General features: G+C 43.5%; 1 protein-coding gene across 4 annotated transcripts in view; it reads right to left on the reverse strand.

Annotated features, from left to right (window-relative positions):
- Positions 1–602: 602 nt before the first annotated feature.
- The window catches only part of EDD1 (glycine-tRNA ligase), a 56181-nt gene continuing 37197 nt past the window's right edge, over positions 603–19586 (reverse strand). For all 4 annotated transcript variants that reach the window (XM_086489758.1, XM_086489762.1, XM_086489767.1 and 1 more), the window contains 16 exons: positions 6058–6120; positions 5847–5942; positions 5681–5767; positions 5530–5604; positions 5387–5445; positions 4083–4176; positions 3774–3992; positions 3591–3685; positions 2738–2828; positions 2507–2611; positions 2394–2432; positions 2231–2320; positions 2046–2147; positions 1731–1812; positions 1495–1580; positions 603–1411 (listed from right to left, as the gene is read on the reverse strand). In XM_086489758.1, the coding sequence (XP_086345884.1) occupies positions 1313–1411; positions 1495–1580; positions 1731–1812; positions 2046–2147; positions 2231–2320; positions 2394–2432; positions 2507–2611; positions 2738–2828; positions 3591–3685; positions 3774–3992; positions 4083–4176; positions 5387–5445; positions 5530–5604; positions 5681–5767; positions 5847–5942; positions 6058–6120 (1482 nt within the window). In that variant the 3' untranslated portion in view covers positions 603–1312. The remainder of the gene's footprint in view (positions 1412–1494; positions 1581–1730; positions 1813–2045; positions 2148–2230; positions 2321–2393; positions 2433–2506; positions 2612–2737; positions 2829–3590; positions 3686–3773; positions 3993–4082; positions 4177–5386; positions 5446–5529; positions 5605–5680; positions 5768–5846; positions 5943–6057; positions 6121–19586) is intronic.

Below are 19586 nucleotides of genomic sequence, written 5' to 3' on the forward strand. Positions count from 1 at the left end.
GGTCCAAACATTAAATAAAAATCATCGAAAAGAAATCAATAAGGTTAGCAGTTGGCACGTCCTTGTGACACTCTATCTCTTTGGTCTAACATCTCTACTACGAACTTAGTTCTTTGATTTTGGCATAAAAAGAAAGAATGATGCTTCCGGACTAGCCTTCTAGCATAAGGACATAACCAAATAAAGACATTTGTGCCTAAGCTTTAATTGAAAATTGCGTACTATGATACACATTCTAACAAACCACTCTGATTCCTCCTCCAAAACACTTCTCCCACCACTCTCCCCCTTCTCTTGCAGTGGCTCCCTCGCTATACAAGAGTCCACCCCCCTTTGTTCACTCTTAAGCTAAGCCTCGATTTGGGCGCATACCCTCTCACAACCTTCCATTTCTCCTTTGTCTTGTCCAAGCCTCACATCATCCTATATTTGTAGAGCAAAGGCAGACTCTCTTTTGATTGAGCTTCTTTCACTCACTACAATAACCAACTCACCGTCCTTGTTTTTTGGATGATGCAATCACTTCCTTTTCCACGTCCAAGAATTGCACTCAATTGAGAAACTCTAGTCACTTCAAAATGCTGACAAATTTACAAGGAGACTAGTAAAGGTATGACCTTTCTTTCAAGCCAGAAAAGAATGCAAGGCTTTGATTTTACACTTACAGAAATTGGATTAACACCAATGTTTAACCATCATGAATTAGAGCTCACTACAACAAATGGTGGCATAGACTGCCCCATTGGATATGTGAATGGGACACGATAGCTCTTCAACACTAGAATGGCTTGTTGGACAATTTCTGATAGCTATGGCAGACAAATGAAGGGAGCCTTTGAGTGATCTTCTGTGCCATCCCTAATATTCTGATACCATCTTGCATGCTGCTAGTAAACCACCTGTCCTTGTAGAGAGAATCTACTCCTCGTGCGACCCTTATACTCTTCTGCTCCATGATGGATGCTGCCAAAAAGCAATGAGAGCTGCTGTCTTTCCTTCCTCAAAAGCTTTATTCCTTACACCATATATGCCTCACACTTGTTATGTTTTTCCATGTCAAAACATTCTGGATTCTCAGGTGCAAGGACAATTTTTAAGCGAAGCACCTTCTTTTGAGATTTCCATGTCCCAGGAATCTTGTTCAAGGAGGGAATCAATGGGCTTCATTACAAGCAGATCAAGCAGAGCTACTTTTGGCCAACAACGGATAAAAGATCAATGTGTAGCTGCGGATGCCTTAGACATACTCAAGGCTTATGTGCATTTGATGCACAGAGAAACTGAGCTCTACATATACTTGCCAACCTGCACTTCAAAAACCAGGCAAGAAAGAGAAGTTGACAATTCCCCTGGGTAATTCTGCAACTTTCTGCAATAAAGCCAATCTGTTTTTTTGAAGAGTTTTATCCTCCTGCAAAGCAGAAGACGCTTTGAAAAAAGAGGAACCTAATGCAATCAGGCACTCTCACAACAATCCTGTTTTTATGAACTTACCGCAAGGACAAACACCTTGTTGAAGTAATTATCCAGAGGCTCTACCAATTCTGCTGAAGCCTCAATAAACAAATCCACTCCAACACCTGCCCATTAAGTCATACATTAAAATTTGTGAAAATGCAGTCAAACTGCCAGGACAGTGAAATAAATCCAACTGAGAGACTACAATTTCATGAACCCATTTCTTTGCTTAAAGGCTTCCTTACAAGCTTTAAGTGGTCATCAAACATCACCTGGATTAACTTGCAATGCTGCCTTGTTATAGGCTATCCATAAAGCATGCTCTTCTGCTTCCTGGAAAAGTTGAGTATCAACCTGTAACAGACAACCCAACCGTTAAGTCGCCCTTTGCCATCAGGGTAGTATATGTCCCGGTAAGTGAAAACCTGGGTGCAATATCCAGCATTAATTCAAATTTATCCCAGCCAAAAAAATTTACCCTTACGTGATTTCCTAGCAGAGGTAGCTCCACATTAGAGACAATCTTATACGTACCCAAACCTCTATCCCTATATGTTACACTTATGTCCAGCAGATAGTTAGCCTACCTTCCACGATAAATCAACAACGTCGGGACGAGCAATTCGCGTGGGTCGAGAATAGGCTATCACCACTTTCTTTAATAGATCCGCTTTTGATAGCTCCTCCAACTTCCATGAACACAATTGGTCATTCAATACACACCAAATATATCCTTTCCGCTTCACCTTGTAATTCTTTTAGAGTACCCAACCTGTTTTACAGAAACTGAGGCTAGCCATGGATCGTTGCCACGCTCAGAAATGATGGATCGCACAATTTCAACATTTGCACCTTCATCTATCTGCAACAAATTCACAAATTACTCTCAACGCTAAATAAGTCAAGTATCTTCCAGTAAAAATGGTAATCCTCACCAGAAGTTGCTCCAGTCTCCTTGTAACAAAGGTGAGAACCTACAGCACAAGATAAAAGATAATGATTGCAGCGACTCATTTCGTATCTAGCAAAAGATCGCAATATAAACTACCTCATCATTGTCTGATACTGTAAGAGATGGTGGTTGGACAGATGCTGCAACCTCCATGGCTTTTTGTAGATTTAGACTCTTTTTGTTTTCAACCAGTGCTTGGACCTGCAATGCAAAACATATCAAGACACACAAAAAAATATGCTGACCACGCTGAGGAATTTAAAAGATGTTATTCGATACAAGTTAAGGATCACAAAATAAGCATGATAAGCACAAGCAGCACTTCACCAGTCCATATGCACTCCTTCGAAGACCAAATGGGTCAGCAGATGCAGAAGGCTGACACCCGACTTTGAAAAGACCAACTAAGCTATCAAGCCTGCACATAATACCACAAGTCATGTATTAGTAAGTGCAGCTTGAAAGAAATGTTCTAACGTATTCCTTAAACAGAATGTGCATCAACTAGGAAACCCTCACTTGCATGATCTTCAATGAAACCCAGTGAACTTGCATTTTTCACTGACACAGCATCCAATCTTTTGGAGAGGTAGCACCCAGAACAAATGCTTAACAGCATCAACTTAGTGCTATTACAGCATCTTACCATCTAAGTCGCTGTGTCACTTTTTGGCAGCCTAATCTCAAACTCTTCCCACTAGTACTTAATAGAAAATTCTCATAATGTGCTGATGGGTAGAATGGGAGCCAAATTTTTTCTAATCTTATCCATTCTAGCAACTTTACCACAATAAATGGGAAACATAATACTTGCACGAATTCAGCAGAAACCCAAACTCACCTTTAAACTGCTTGTTATATACTCCATGAAGCCATCGACAAGAAAAAAAACCCATCTACTCCATCATTGATGGTATACTAATTCCATTAACATTTCAGTGCCCAATAGTGGCTGTCAAACTAGGTGTAAGTATGGAACTAGGCCAAATTCACTTTCAAACAAAGTGCAATTTAAAGGTTCGTAAGTCATGGTAGATGCAATATATATATATGTTTAAGACTCATGCTAATTGACTTAGAACCCCCCAAAGAGTTTATAGATCCAGCTGAAGTCTGAAGTATTTACAAAACAAAATAGCAATCCATTGTACGTATTCTCATCCTAACCATAGAAATGCACCTGTCAGCTACTGCCAGCAGTATTCCAGGATCTGAGGTTGGAAGAATATCACCAGCATTTCGTGGAAGCACGCTTTCAAAAATTGCATTAGCAACCTACAAAAACAATTTATATCGGCTACAAATAGGTATTAGCCAAAACCCAATTCTTGCAGCAACAACACTGCTTAGATCGATTCCTCACCGCTGTAGGCTGGCCTTCCCTCAAAGCATAGTGTTTACCCATAATCCCAGCTAAGGATGTGAACTCCATTACTACTGTGGTAACCAAATCTGCATAGGCTAGAGGAGCTGCACAACGAGCTACCTCCATGCTTTCACTGTCCAACCCAAGTAACTCTCCAAGCTCTGTAATCATCCTCTCCACTCGGATGCTCTTATCTAGCATTGTACCTAGCTTCTCCTGTATGCAAGAGATAAATGACTGTAAACTTGATGTTCCGAGTGCACTAAGTGATAACACATTTGAAATCTTCCAGTCAAACCACCATACTTGAAAAAGAATTCCCTTCAGTTGTGGGCGAAAATCCACTAAAGCCTTTGAAACATCCGACTGATAGAAAAACTTGGCATCTTCATACCTAGCCCTGCAATAGCAAATCTGCATTAGAATAAAAGAGCAACTACGATCTCTGTAATGTGAAGCTAAATTGCACTTGAAATGGGGATTGCGAAATGAAGGAAAATGGAACCATTGGAATTAATGACATAAACGCAATGGGACCAGTCATCTCATTGCCACTATCGTGCAGACTGGGTGACTTGCTAGTGGAAAAAGATATGTCTGCCAATTCAAACTGAATACTTTTCGGGTACCCTAAACTCCAAAAGGTGGAAAACATGTACCTGGATCTCGATAGAGCTGGCATAGCAGTTTACCCTTTCAAATCATGGTTTCCGCTATGCAGTATGTCTAACCTGAGATCCACCAAGCACTCCATCTCTCTTTGAACCGCTCCTTTGACATAAGACTGGGATATGGAAAGAGAACTGAAACTAAAGTGATCATAAGACAGTATAGAGCCACACAGCAATCCAATTGGTAAAAGACTACGAAAGTCCTAGAACCTTGGCATGTATTGCTGCTGCATCCCACATGCTCACTCTTGCTTTATCCCACCCCGTCCCCCCAACGAGCTTCATGAAGATTATGGGGCTCGAGCAAATTATATGTTCACTTTACCTTATATTTAACCAGATGAACTCTGCCTTTTGAGACCATGACAAACGAAGTGAATCTCCTCCATAAAGAGTTTGCTCTTCCTTCCGTTTGTAACCAGACGCTCTTCCCTAAAAAATGCTCCATGTCCAGACATATTAATGTTGGCTCTAGAGACCTTTGAGTTTGAGAGCACGTTTGTCTTGCTTCATGCTGCGGGTGTGTGCTCATCTATCATCCAACCTCAGTTTCCTGAAGTGACTACATATTTTCATTACTATTCTCAAGAGAAAGATCATATTCATGTCATCAGAAAGGCCAAACTGGCCTACAAGACAATCCAATAGTCCATGCTTCTACTCTCATTTCTTTTATTCTCGGAAAATGGGAATTTGCCATCCATCATCAGAGGTGGCCAATCACTCTACTGTCCACCACTCACAAGACTCTTGTTAGATTGGGCTCATATAAACATGGGCAGGGCAGACAGACACAATTTATGTTGACATGGGCCAATCTCTTAGCACTATTTCAAGGTCTTGCTTTCCTGTAATCAAATTTTTTGCGACTTTGCAGCATTCATACTAAGGATTTTGCAGACACAACTGTTAAGCTTCATAAAATATTGAGATGCAGACCTTAGCACTGCTTCATTTCCCTTCCTCACCACAATGGGGTCAATATTTCCATTAGCAACCTGAAAATACCAGCTAAGATGTATGCCAAAAACTTGCAATAACTTAAAATTGCATTTGCCTTCCAGAAATAAAGATATAATTACCATGACAAATGCAGGAAGAAGCAACCCTTTCTCAGGATCTTCTACAGGAAAATATCTTTGATGTTTGCGCATTACCTAAATACAAGATCAATGAGAATTTAAAAAATAAGAAAGCCACATAAAAACTAGAGAAACTATAAAAAAATCTCACCGTTGTCAGAACCTCAGCCGGAAGAGCTAAGAAAGAGGCATCAAAGGACCCCAGTAAAGGACAAGGTGCCTCTACCAGATTGGCAACCTAATGATTTAGATTCCAGATGTCAATAACCAAACTTCTTCTATTCATGCATATTGCAAGTAAAGAAGTATGTGTTTACCTCATCCAACAGTCCAGTCATTGCCGCATCTGGAAGTCTTCCTCCTAAAGTCTTCGCCAAGGCAGCACTTCTTGTCCAGATATTTTCTTTTCTCTCCTGCAGAGAAAGGTGCCTTATCAGGAAAGCTTCCTTTTGGCCACACTACCACAGGTCGCCAAACAAAAAACACCAGTGACTACTCAAAACTACATCAACCACTGCTTAATTGTACCTTCATGCAGATTGTTATGCCAGCTTCTTTGATGCAATTAAGATACTCCTCTGCTTTTGAAACCTGCAAAAAGTAATGAAAGTGAAGTTCATTCTCTTTGGCTATTTGCTCATCTAAGATGCATAGCCTATGTTGCAAAGAAGAAAGAAAGAAGAAAGAGAAACGAAATGAAATGTAGTATTAACATCTTGGAAAGGCCGCAATGATCGACAAAGACCGAACAATACAACCATCATAATAAAAACTGAGGATAGCCTAGTAAACAGGCACAAACTGGATGAGGCTGGAGATTTACAAGAACGAGCATGGCAAAAGGGAAATGAGCTTTAACTGGGTGGTTTAACTGAAGGGGCCGTGAGCTGGGAAGAAGGGAAAGAGAAAGAAGGGGCAGGCAGGCAGGGGGGGGCATGCTTTATTAATGTCTTCTAGAGGCCGAATTCAGCCTATGAGACAAACCGGTGTACTTGAGTGTGTCCTCTTGGTAACCTCAGAAAAGGATAAAAGTGTTGAAATTAAACCTGCTGCAAAACAAAAAGCCTTAAATGTTGGGGGGTGGGGGAGGGAGGGCCATGTAACAGTATTACGAGGTATGAGGGCGACAGAGCAATAACTCTAATGAATGTGTCACAAACTGCTGACGTGTCAAGCCAGGGTTAAGTAATAGGACTCCTTGAGCCTAACCCTAGGCAACCTGCAGATCCAGGCGGAGGGGCCTATCTCCTAGCAAAAGCTGAACAAGAAGAAATCCTCACTAACTTAGACGTTCTCGCCAAGTGGCCAATGGGTTAGAATTAAAAACCCTAACCCCCAACCAACCGGCTGAGGGGCCTAAACCCTTACAATAAAGCAAAACTCTCTCTATCCTTGAATAACAGGTCTTGAGTTCAACTCTCCTCATCGGATAGATCTTTAAGGTCTCTTCGGATAGTTTCCTACGACATTAAAATTCTCTTCTTCTTCTTCTCTCTCTCTCTCTCTCTCTCTCTCTCTCTCTCTCTCTCTCTCTCCCATGGGTTTGGACTCTCACTGTTTCTAGGGTTTCATCCCCTCTTTTTTGCTGTTTTTAGGGTTTCTCATTGTTTTTTACTGTTTTAAGAGTTTCGAAACTGTTTTTTTGCTGTTTTTTAAGGTTTCGTGTAACAAACTTGGACACTCCAAGTCAAGAATCAATCACGACAGCACCAAATAACCACTTCAAAACGGTTCACAGTTCACAATAGATTTGCACTGGCCCGACGGAGTTCCGTGCCTAGAGATATTGGCCCCAAAGACTGGCACCCCTTTCAGTATTTCTTTATGTATTAATCAGTGTTCAAAGTAAAAGAGTGGTTCGGGTCTCACTCTCAGACTCTGCGTCCAGATGCTCTGCAGAGTGGGAGCCCAAACCACTTATTTAAAATTTACAAGGGATGCCAAAAGCAGAGCCCCGAAAAGCTTCAAATCAAAAGCCTAAATAAAAGCAAAGGCTCTCTTCTCTCTCAAACTCTCTTGAGTTTTTAAAATAAAGCAAAAGACTTCTCTTTCTCTCTCTCTTTCTCATACTTGCGTACAGAAAAGCAAGTTGCCGTAAAAGCTGGAAAGCTGTCGGACTGCCGTACGGTGCCACGTCAGCATGTTGCACATTTCACGAGTTTTCAACCTTGCTGTCTTTAAAGGTTAGGGTAAGGGTTAGGTCAGAATTTAGGGTTAGGGTTTCTGGCAGGTTTTAGGGTTAGGTCAGAATTTAGGGTTAGGGTTTTTGGCAGGTTTTAGGATTTGCAGGTTTTAATGTTAGGGATTGCAGATTTAGGGTTTTCAGCAGCAGTCTGGGTTTCCTCTCGGGCAGCCACGTCATCACTTTGTGACATACCCCCCTCTTAGAAAGCATTGTAGTCCCCCTCGATTACGCCTGCAAAATAGATAGAGGCCATAAACCGTCTTAGCAGACACTGACTGTTAGTACATACGTACTAGGAACACACATCTAGCACATGTACCAATCGACAGTCACATCAATAGACATCACAGGACATCACATGACATTCAACATTCATTCGGATCTTAGACCATGATTTATCAGCAATGTAGCTAGCAATCGCATCTAGATCCAATCGGGACCTCATCAATGACAGATTGACTAACCCCTATTGCAACCATGTCTATTCGAGATCAATCAGACCAAAATGTTGCAGTCATTTCGTCTATCAGTTTCTGCACTTAAAAGAAGTCAAGAACAAATCAGTATCATAATCAAGAATTCCATTTCATAAAGTCATACACCAGAAAACTGTCAGCTTCCAGTATCCCTGAAGCTCAAAGAGACATCAGTGACTCTAGTATCAAAATCAAGGCATGTTTTGACAAAGGAGAGGAGTAACTCCCCTTTTGTGCATCCTACTGCACCAGATCTCCGACCAAGCTGAGATTCCATTTGGAGTAGACTATGCTAAACCAAAAGCCTCGAGGTAAAGTTTCACAATCTGAGGAGTATCTGATAGGTCCTCCTCCATCCACTTCGCATCCAATGCAGGATAGTTCTTGAACTTAACCAAGAACCGCCTTAGGACTTTACCTTTATTCTTCGTATCCTTATGTGCCAAAATCTGTTCAGCAACAAGGATCTCCTCGTTTTCTTCCACTTCGGGTTGCTCATCAGGCTCCCCATCATCATGCACATCACCCTTAAAAGGTTTCAAGAGACTCACATGAAATGCATTGTGAATCCTCCAAGTATCAGGCAGTTTCAATCGGAAGGAGACATCATTTATCTTTTCAAAGACCTGGAAAGGTCCGTAGTATCACATACTAAGCTTTGGAAAAAGCCTCTCCTTTCCCTTTTTCTTTCGCAGGCGTGCCTTCTCAAAACGTAAGAGCACCCAATAATCCTCCTTCAATTTCAAGTCGCGACGGTGGCGATCCGCTACCTTTTTCTGTCGTTCTTGAGATTTCTGCAAAGTCTCGTGAACCTCGGCAAAAGCCGTATCTAAGTCTCGCGTATATTCATTCGCTTCAAAAATCTTATCTTTCGTGCTTAGGAAGGGTGGAACCTTTGCAGCACCTTCAACAATCTCAAATGGCGCCTTCCCCATCGAAGAGTGTATCGTGTTATTGTAGGCAAATTCCACCAAAGGTAGATACTTTTCCCATTGAGTCTTCTGATTCGAGATATAAGACTTCAATAAATCTAAAACCACTCAATTAGCAATCTCAGATTGCCCGTCAGTCTGCGGGTGGAACGATGACGAGAACTGCAACCGCGAACCAATGTTCTCTCAAATTGCCTTCCAAAACAAACTCGTAAATCTGGGGTCTTTGTCAGAGACAATCGTCTCAGGCATGCCATGTAATCTGAAAATCTGGGCCACAAACAGTCTCGCTAAGTGATCCGGCTTGACTGTTTTCTTCATTGGAATGAAATGAGCCTGTTTGCTAAATCTGTCAATAACAGTCCAAATACCATCGTGACCACTCTGTGTTCTCGGAAGATAAAAAATGAAATCCATTGCAATACTTTCCCAAGGGCGGGTGGGTATGGATAAAGGCTGTAACAATCCCTGTGCTTTATGCCTGTCAAACTTGACCTTCTGGCATACCAAGCAACTTCGCACAAACTCTTCCACATCCTTTTTGAGTCTCGGCCAAGAGAAGTATCTCTCTACCCCTTTCATGGTGGTAGCAATGCCGCGGTGACCCATAAAAGGTGGACAGTGGCATTCAGTCATAACCTTTTCCCTCAACGGTTGTGTAACGCACAACATGGTTTTTCTCATCAAGTAGCCATCCCGAATAGAATATCCCGCTACTGTCTCCCCATCCCGTATCCGTGTGAAAACGTCTGCAAAATCTGTATCTGTGGCATACTGGTCGACCATATCCTCGAAGCTCCTATGATGTATCGCGGAAATAGCCAGAACCAACGGCTTCCGAGACAAAGCATTTGCCACCACATTCTTTTGTCCCTGCACATGGACAATCTGGAAGTGAAATTGTGACAAGATGTTCGCCCACCGCATCTGCTTTTCCGAAAGCTGCTTCTGTGACAAGAAGTAGCGCAAACTCTGATGGTCTGTAAAGACAGTAAAATCCGCTCCGAGTAGGTAATGCCGCCACTGAGTAAGAGCATGGATAACCGCCAAAAGCTCTCTCATAAATCTGCCCTGTCATCTCCGGCCTTGAGAACAATCGGCTCTCGTAAGCAATGACATAGCCTTCTTGTATTAAGACCGCACCCAGACTACGACCACAAGCATCACAATATACTTCAAACGACTTCTGCAAGTCCGGCAAAGTCAAAACTGGTCCCGTAGTCAATTTCTCTTTCAATGTCTGAAAGGCGACTTTTGTGGATCCCCACGAGAAAGGGACTCCTTTCTGTGTCAAGATATGCAAAGGGGAAGCAACCTCTACAAACTTTTGAATGAACCGCCTGTAGTACGAACACAGTCCCAAGAAGTTTCTAACTTCATGAACATTCTTCAAATCAGGCCAATCACGAATAGTCTCTATCTTGGCCGGATCCATTTGCACTCCTGCTGCTGAGACAATGTGTCCCAAAAAGTGTATCTCTAGTAGGAAAAATTCACTTTTCTTTGCATTAATCACTAACTTGTGATCTCGTAATGCTTGAAAGACCTGAAGCAGATGATCTCTGTGTTCTGCCTCATTCTTGGAGAAAACAATGATATCGTCAAAAAAAGTGCCAACAAATAGTCTGTACTCTCGAAAAATCTTGTCGATCATCCAGTTAAATGTCGTAGGAGCATTGGTTAAGCCAAAAGGCATCACCAAAAACTCAAATAACCCAAAAGTCGTCCGAAAAGCTGTCTTGTAGACGTCTCCCGGCGCGATTCTTATCTGATGATATCCACTCTTCAAATTAATCTTGCTAAAGCACGAGGATCCCTGTAATCTGTTGAGTATATCATTGATTCTAGGAATTGGAAATATGTTCTTGATGGTGATTTTGTTGAGAGCTCTATAATCGATGCACATTCTCCAAGATCCGTCTTTCTTCAAAACCAACAACACTGGAGAGCAATACGGTGAAGTACTAGGCTGGACAAGACCCTTTTCCAAGAGGTCTTTCACTTGGTTCATAATTTCTTCATTCGGTGCTCAGCTCACACGGTAAGGTGGCCGGTTCGGTGGTGTGCTTCCAGGTATCAGATCAATGGTATGATCTTCAGGACGAGCAGGTGGTAACTCGCCTGGTAGGCCCTCTGAGAAGCAAACGACGTGAGAGTGGAGAAAATCTTGGCGTTTTTTTATCAAGTTTAGACATATTTGTCCTATCCTTATCGCTCAATTCTTTCATAAAGATCGAGTAAACAAACAGACTCGATTTCATTAATTTAGAAATGCCGAAGCCGATACAATAGGGACTGACTCGCCCTTCAGTTTAATATCAAGTACAATGGTTCTGCCCTTCTCTGTAGTCAATGTCGCTTTCCTCGCCTGATGATCGACCACGGCGTTGTTCTTGTGGTACAAGCGAATCCCTAAGAGAACATCACAACCTTCCAAAGGCATTATGAAAAAGTCCTCATGTGTAACCGCCCTGTTAACTTCAAAAAGGGCGGTAGACTTTACTTCAAACCTTGATTTAGCTTTCACCCATTATTAGTCGTCTATTCTACCTGTGCTATAATGACACAAGAGAGGGGAATGGGATACAGATGCTAGAATGCATCTGTATGCGAGTCAGACACCAGATTGGCCCCTAAATAGGCACCCCTTTCGGTATTTCTTTATTCTTTAAAAGAGGGAATAAACGTTGTGGTTCCCTACAAGCTGCCCCGCACAACCTTGGCTGAATTTCAACTGTTCTGGCCCGATTTCGGCAACATAACTGTACTAGGACCCTTCACAGTCAGTATTTCCACACATTGGATGACTTTCCCGACGCATACAGACACTTTGCAAAACCTGGCGAGAATCTGCAGCACGCTGAATTCTCTGTTTTCTGCCCCGAAAATGCGCCAGATCACTTGTACAACAGTCCCCTCGCGTCCCCGAACCTCCTGGGGGTATTAGGGTCCGTTTAGGGCCAAAACCCTAAACCTGCAAAAATACACAGCAGGCTGTAATTCCCTGTTTTGGGCTCCGTTTCGCGTGCCGGTCGCATCTGTAGCAAGACCTCGAGCTCCCGCACCTGTAGGGCTACTTGCCCTTTGAATCGGACGAGATTTCGCACGTGAAACCTCTCCGAATCACCTGTACCTGCGGGGGATTAGCCGCTAGCTAATCCAGTACCTGTGCAAGAGGCTCTTGCCTCGGCAATCGCGCATGAACCCACACAACTGTACATTGGTCAATCTGATGAGCCCACTAGAGGGGCATAACCATAAAGAATAGGGGAGAGAGAGAGAGCAGTGAGAGGTGTGCAGGTCATGACATCTTGCACCTCACTGTACATAGAGAGTAAGCCAGCACGCCATTGAAGCTCTCCCACCTGTGACAGCACTCAAAAACGAGCTCACAGCTGAAAATCACGTTTTTGCCTTCTCTTTAAGTGGCCTCAGAGTGCCAAGTGTCACTCATTTGTACATTTTCCCGCTTTAGACCCTCGGGTCTAAAAATATCTCACCTGCAGCCTCTGTTGACTTGGCCATAGAGTAACAAAATGATCCCCATGTCAAACTGCACGTAATGACGCGAAGACATTTTGCCGTCCAAAAATAGCGGTCCCTAAAATTTAGGAGTTTCTGCCATTACATTCTTCTAGGTCATCCGACCCTCTTTGTACACTGCAGCCACACCCAGAACTGAAATGTAGCATATGTAGCAAAGGATTCCGCTTTGGCTGGCCAATGACCCCACTTTGGCTAACCATAGTCCTTGTCCAACCTTAGTGCTCTTTAGCCCTCATACCTGGACTCTCTCTGAACAGTTCCACACTGGCTATGCAATGCAGGGCAGTTAGATTTCCAGGGGGTGTTCCCAAAAGGTAAAACAAACGAAATTCCCTAAAGAAAGAGAAAATAAACAAAAATGGAATTGCCACTGGCTGGTGACATCATGCCCCAAATACCCTTTGACAATGCAACCGAAGTTGGCCAATGACAGGTGTAATGGCTACGTCCCTGCCGGGTGCCGCTAGAACAGCCTTCACAAGTGGTCCCATCCGATCGGTAGTGATCTCGAGCCGCGCTGCCAATTCCGGTGAAATGAAGTTCGCCTTGGCTCCTCCATCAAAGAAGATCAGGGCCTCTTGATCTTTCACTTTGCCCCAAGCTCGGCAAAGTTCTGTACTCTCGTCCATGATGTTGGGATCGGTACCCACACAATCTGGAACCAGTCCTGTTTTCATCTTGCCTTTTCTTCCACGTTCCTCAGCTGCTCTCGAACTCTCAGGCCTGTCGTCGTCCTTGTCATTCTATCCTTTCTGTGCCTTTTTACGGCACTTCGCGGAGATATGTCCATGTTCCCCGCATCCAAAGCATTTCCCCTCCCTAATGAAGCGAGCTCTCTCCTGAGGAGTAAGCTTGGGTCGTGCATCCTTCTTTTCTGGGTTGCTTTTTCTCTTTCTACTTTCATTCGCTGAAGTCTGTTCGGCTCATTGTGTCATGATCTCATCGGTGGGGTAGGTCAGACTGCCAAAGTGAATGGCAAAACCCCACTTCGCATGATTCATCATCTCCTGAATAGAAGCTGACTTCTGTTCCAAGCAGTGATCTCGGATTTCTATAGATGGACCCAAGGTAAACCGCTCAATCTGTTCTCTGAATGAGATCTTCTTGAATGAAGAGGTGGGTAGAAAAGAGCTCCAAAATCTCTCGGAATAAGCATCCACTGTATCTCTCTTGGTCATCCGAAGATGGTTTCAAGCAACTCGTATATCGCGTTCATACTCTTACGTCAGCCAAGAAGAAATAAAAAGCTTCTTAAATTTCAGCCATTTAACTTGTGCAGTCTTGTTTAAAAGAAGCGTGGACCACCAAGTTCGAGCCTTCCCCTTAAAATAAGAGGCAGCTCTCCGAAGCTTGGAGTGCTCTGAATAGCGTCCTCCCGCGAAAGCGATGTCAAACTGCTATATAAAAGACAAAGCCTTCGAAGCATCTTTATATCCTGAAGAAGTGTCAAATTTGATTGACTGTCCACCTTCCTTAAACTCTCGGACTTTCTTGCTTTTATCTTCTAGAAAGTCATACTGGTTGGCTTTATAAAAATCTTCTTGTTCGCATAAAAGTTGCCGTCATCAGAGTCTGAACTGTCTGTAGACGAGTCCTCTGTAGAACTGTCACTCACTGGGCGAGATTTAGAATTCTTTGCCTTTTTCTTGCCCTTTCCGAAGCGTTGTTTCTTGCTTCGCTTTTTGCCTTTTCTGTCCTCTTCGCTCGAATCTGAAGAGCTAGAAGAACTGTCAGAAGAAGAAGAACTGGGTACTCCTTCAAATCGAACATGCTTCTTTTGTTTCTTTGCTTTGTCCAATGTCGACTGACGACCCAAATATCCCGGGAAGTGAGTGCCTTTCTTCTGCTTTTTGCTGTGCTTTTTGGCTTTGTTCTGCGCGTCAAAAAGTTGAACAATCTGTGCATCAACCACCTCTTCTAATTCCTTCTCTGAATATTGCTTGTGAGCAGAAGGTTTCTTGACAGCGGGTTTCGGGGGTGGTGTTGTGGTTTTTTGCCACTGCTCGTGCACTTCTTGAAAAGAAGTCTAGCTCGTATATTTTACCAATTTCGGGTCCTTCGCAAAACTGAGCATCATCTTTGTTGCATCACCGATCAATTGACGACGCTTCATCTCTCGTTGCTCCGCCTGAGTAAGCCGAGGCGGGCCATACTCTCTGCCGGAATCTTCATTGTGATCCCTGTCCGCATCTTCGGATGCAGAGGGAGTCGACTGATCCTTGCGTGAAGCCATAGGTGCCGCGGAAAAATAATCCACCATTTTTTATCGTCATATCAAATGGGCCGGTTTCATTCAAAATTTCCATCCCATGATACAATACCAACCAGGTAAAGCAAATGTAGTAGCAGACGCATTAAGTAGAAAACCTGAAGTGAATGTTCTTTCTGTTACTCGTTCATGTGTCTTCGATAGAATCAAGCATGTTTATTTGAATCACATTTCTGTGAGTGATGTGCAATCATTTCATTCTATGCCTAACACATATGCTCAAGATCCACATTTCTCACATGCTTGGTTTGAAATAACTCACAATAATCGTCTTCCCTATGAACACTATACCTTAGCAAATGGTTATCTTTATTTTCAGCAAAAGCTATGCATCACAACACCCTTTAAAGAACTAGCAATGACTGAAATGCATGCACCAATAAAATTGAGGAACGGATTTCCCGTAGAAGAGAAATCGGCCGTGCTCTGATACCACTGTAACAAACTTGGACACTCTAAGTCAAGAATCAATCACGACAGCACCAAAACACCACTTCAAAACAGTTCACAATTCACAATAGATTTGCACTGGCCCGGTGGAGTTCCGTGCCTAGAGATATTGGCCCCAAAGACTGGCGCCCCTTTCGGTATTTCTTTATGTATTAATCAATGTTCAAAGCACAAGAGTGGTTCGGATCTCACTCTCAGACTCTGCGTCCAGATGCTCTGCAGAGTGGGAGCCCAAACCACTTATTTAAAGTTTACAAGGAATGCCAAAAGCAGAGCCCCGAAAAGCTTCAAATCAAAAGCCTAAATAAAAGCAAAGGCTCTCTTCTCTCTCGAACTCTCTTGAGTTTTTAAAATCTTCTCTTTCTCTCACTCTTTCTCATACTTGCGTAGAGAAAAGCAAGTTGCCATAAAAGCTGGAAAGCTGCCGGACCGCCGTACGGTGCCACGTCAGCATGTTGCGCATTTCACGGGTTTTCAGCCCTACTGCCTTTTAGGGTTAGGGTTAGGTCAGAATTTAGGGCTAGGCTTTCTGGCAGGTTTTAGGGTTACGTCAGAATTTAGGGTTAGCGTTTTTGGCAGGTTTTAGGGTTTGCAGGTTTTAGGGTTAGGGTTTGCAGATTTAGGGTTTTCAGCAGCAGTCAGGGTTTCCTCTCCGACAGCCACGTCATCAATTTGTGACATTTCGTCACTGTTTCTTACTATTTTTTAGAGTTTCGAAACTGTTTTTTGCCGTTTTTTAGGGTTTTTTACTGTTTTTTAAAATTTCGAAGCTGATTTTCTCTTTTTAAGGGTTTCACAAACGTTTCTTGCTATTTTTTAGGGTTTCTTGCAATTTTTTTGGTTGTTTTAGTCTCTCTCTCTCTCTCTCTCTCTCCTCTCTCTCTCTCTCTCTCATGGTCTCCCTCCATTGGGCTACCCATTGACCCCCTTTCACATGGCCTTCCAGTTGCTATAGCCCGTCTCCCTCTCAACACGAAGTTCTCGATTACCAACAAGCGGATATCAACACTTGAAGTTGAAGTGAAGGAGTGGAAGAAAGAGATGGAGGCAACCTTTCTTCAAAAGATGGAGGAATGGAAAGAGGAGAAGAAGAACCTATGCAAAAGGATTTCTCGCGTCGAAGAGCAAGCGGCTTCACAAGAAGCCACAATCCGAACTCTCCAAGGTGAACTTCTTGCAGCAAAAAGTGGGCGGCTTCAAGAAGGCGAAATTCAGCCATCCATGATGGAAGAATTGAATACCATGAGAGAATAAATACGGGTTATCAAGGAAGAAATCATGGGCCGCGGTCATCTCCGCAACACAAAAGAAAGTAGGAGAGGCCGAACAATGGATTGAGGTCACCAAGAAAGAGAAAGGTAAGGAAGCTCCTTGTACACCCACTCTTATTAACATGACCCTCGAAGAGGAACAAAGGAGGAGGATGCGGGCTCTACATGTGAGGGTAACCGGCCTCAAGGACATAAACAATGTGGAAAAAGAGGTCACGATCCTCACATCCATGATGAAGGTGGACAAGCCTTCACACACAAAGGCATTCAGAGTGGGCAAGAAGAGTGGTGGCTCGGGAGAATCTTCAAAAGAGAAGCTCTCATACTATGCTTCCCCTCCTTGAAGGAGAAGAAGAAATTCCTGAAAAAGAGGCCTACTCTTAGGTAGACAGGTATTTTCCTCGGTGATGATCTCTCTCTCTCACAGCTTGCACATATGAGAGAGGTAATGCCAGAGATTACGGAGGCATGGGAGAAGGGAAAGACGGCCTTTAACAAAGATGGCCGGGTGGTGATTGCAGAGGGGCACTCTACATGATGGTGTGAGACCTATAGGACCACACTGAAGATGGCTACTTGGAATTGTAATGGATCTATGAGGTTGGACGTTGGTGCCTTTGAGGACAGTTTCACAGAGAGGGACATTGTTTTCTTCTCAGAGACTCATCAGGCCCCTGGACAGCTTATGCCACATGTGGTGGGATACAGATGGGAGACAACCCACAGGACAATCGCGAGATTTGAGCATGGGAGTAGAGGTTCAAGAGGAGTAGCAGTGCTATTTAGGGAGGAGTTACAACCACTACTACATATTGTACGGAGAGATGATCATGCTAGATGCATGTGGGTGAGGCTGAGAGCTGACACACGCCGATTTCTATACATTGCCATATGTTACTTCCCACCCCAAGGCACACCCTGATTGAGGGGCCTAAACCCTAACAGAAGCAACAGAAGCAGCGGAAGAAGATCCAACCAACTTAAGGTTCCCGTCCGATGGGGCCTAAAGTAAAGCAGCCCACACACACACAAAAAAAGCGTAGAAGTTGATGACATGGCATCCTATACAAAATTCCGGATTTTACACTCACTTGCTGACGTGGCAGATTGTACGGATTTTCGGATTTTACGATGGCTGCTGACGTGGCAGATTGTACGGATTTCCATGTTATACGTTGGCTACTGACGTGGCAGAGCTCTACGGATTCTTGCTTTTGTGCTCGCAGCTTTTGAGCACTTGCTTTTGGGCCAGTTGCTTTTGAGTTTGAAAGATTTTCATGTAACTGTTTTTCATGGCCAAGGGCTTTAAATATGAGCCAAGGGCTCATTCTCTGGCATGCTTCAGTACGAAGGTGCAAAGGGTGGAGTATCGGCATTGTACTCAGTTCAAGTAATATAAAGAAATACCAAAAGGGGCGCCAAGGTTTGGGGCCAGTGCTCTCTGGGGTGAAACTTCGCCACTCCCCGTGTCGTCTATCTCTTTCCATTCAATTGTTATTTGAAGTGCTAAAAGTCTGTTCAGTCTGTTCTTTTCCGTAGCACATGGTGCCCGTCCTGACAAGTGCCATGAGTAGCGTCCTCCATAGTAGGCTATGTCAAACTGTTGGATGAAGGCGAGGGCCTTATCGGTATCTCGAAAACCCGAAAAAGTATCAAATTTAAAAGCTTGTCCACCCTCCTTAAAATCTTTCGTCTTCTTGCTCTGGTCATATTGGTTGGCTTGGTAAAAATGCTTCCTCTTTGTATAGAACATCTGCTCATCGGAATCCAAACTTTCAGAGGAAGATGAGTCCTCATCTCAACTATCAGAGTACTTGCAAGATCTCCGGTGGGATCTGTTCTTCTTTGTCTTCTTCTTGCTCTTGTTGTACCTTTGAGTCATGGTAACAAACTGCTGACGTGTCAAAGCCTAAAGAATTGAGCCAACTTACAGATGTAGCCGAGGGGCCTAAGCCCTAAGAAGAACAAGTAACAGAAGAAGTCCTACCAACTTATGGGGACCCCATTCGATGGGGCCCTAAGTGACATAAAGGAAGAAAATAAAACAAGATCCGGACACACGCAAAAACTGATGACGTGGCAGATTTCCGAAAATTCCACTGGCATGATGACATGGCAGGCTGTACGGATTTCCGTAAATTACGCTGGCAGCTTTTGGCATTGCTTTTTGGATCAGAAGCTTTTGAGTTTTAAAGGCTTTTTACTGTAACTGCTTTTCAGGCCAAGGGCCTTTAAATATGAGGCGAGGGCTCATTCTCTGGCATGCTTCCTGGAGAAGGTGCAGAGTCTGGAGTACCGGCTTGTACAGTGTTGATGCAATATAAAGAAATACCGAAAGGGGCGCCAAGGTTTGGGGCCAATACTCTCTGGGTGGAAGTGTCGCGTGTCGTCTCTATCTTTCAGTTCAGTTGTTAATGAAGTGCTAAAAGTCTGTTCAGTCTGTTCTTTTCTATTGGCACGTGGTGCCCGTCTTGTGACAGTGGTATCAGAGCATCAGGCGTGTGCTTTTCTGAAAGCATACCGGTCCTACAAAAGAGGAGACAGAGCTATTGGAATTTTATTTGAGGTATCTTCGCCCTCCAACCCGGGCTTATTAGGCACTCCCACCCTTACTTCGTCGCGCATCGGGCGCGCTCCCGTCTTCACCGCCATGTCTTACAGGGCATAAGCCATTAAGATCACTTGCAAAGAAGGATCCGATATTTGTTTCGAGTCACTGTTTTTCTCAAAAGCAGTGCCATGCAGATGTTGATGTCTATAGCTACCAAGCCGCACACTCCAAGTACTTGGCAAGCTTTCAAGAAAAAAATTTGTCCGAAGTTATATGGTTTCTGACATCTTCCTTCAGAGTGCAACTTCTGGCAGAGTGGGGTATCCTGAAATGCTTGCCATGGAAACCCTAGCAGATTATAACTTGAAATTTCTCGA

Source organism: Adiantum capillus-veneris, chromosome 2 (genome assembly GCF_014529385.1).
Source record: "Adiantum capillus-veneris isolate H3 chromosome 2, ASM1452938v2, whole genome shotgun sequence".
NCBI classification, from domain to species: domain Eukaryota; kingdom Viridiplantae; phylum Streptophyta; class Polypodiopsida; order Polypodiales; family Pteridaceae; genus Adiantum; species Adiantum capillus-veneris.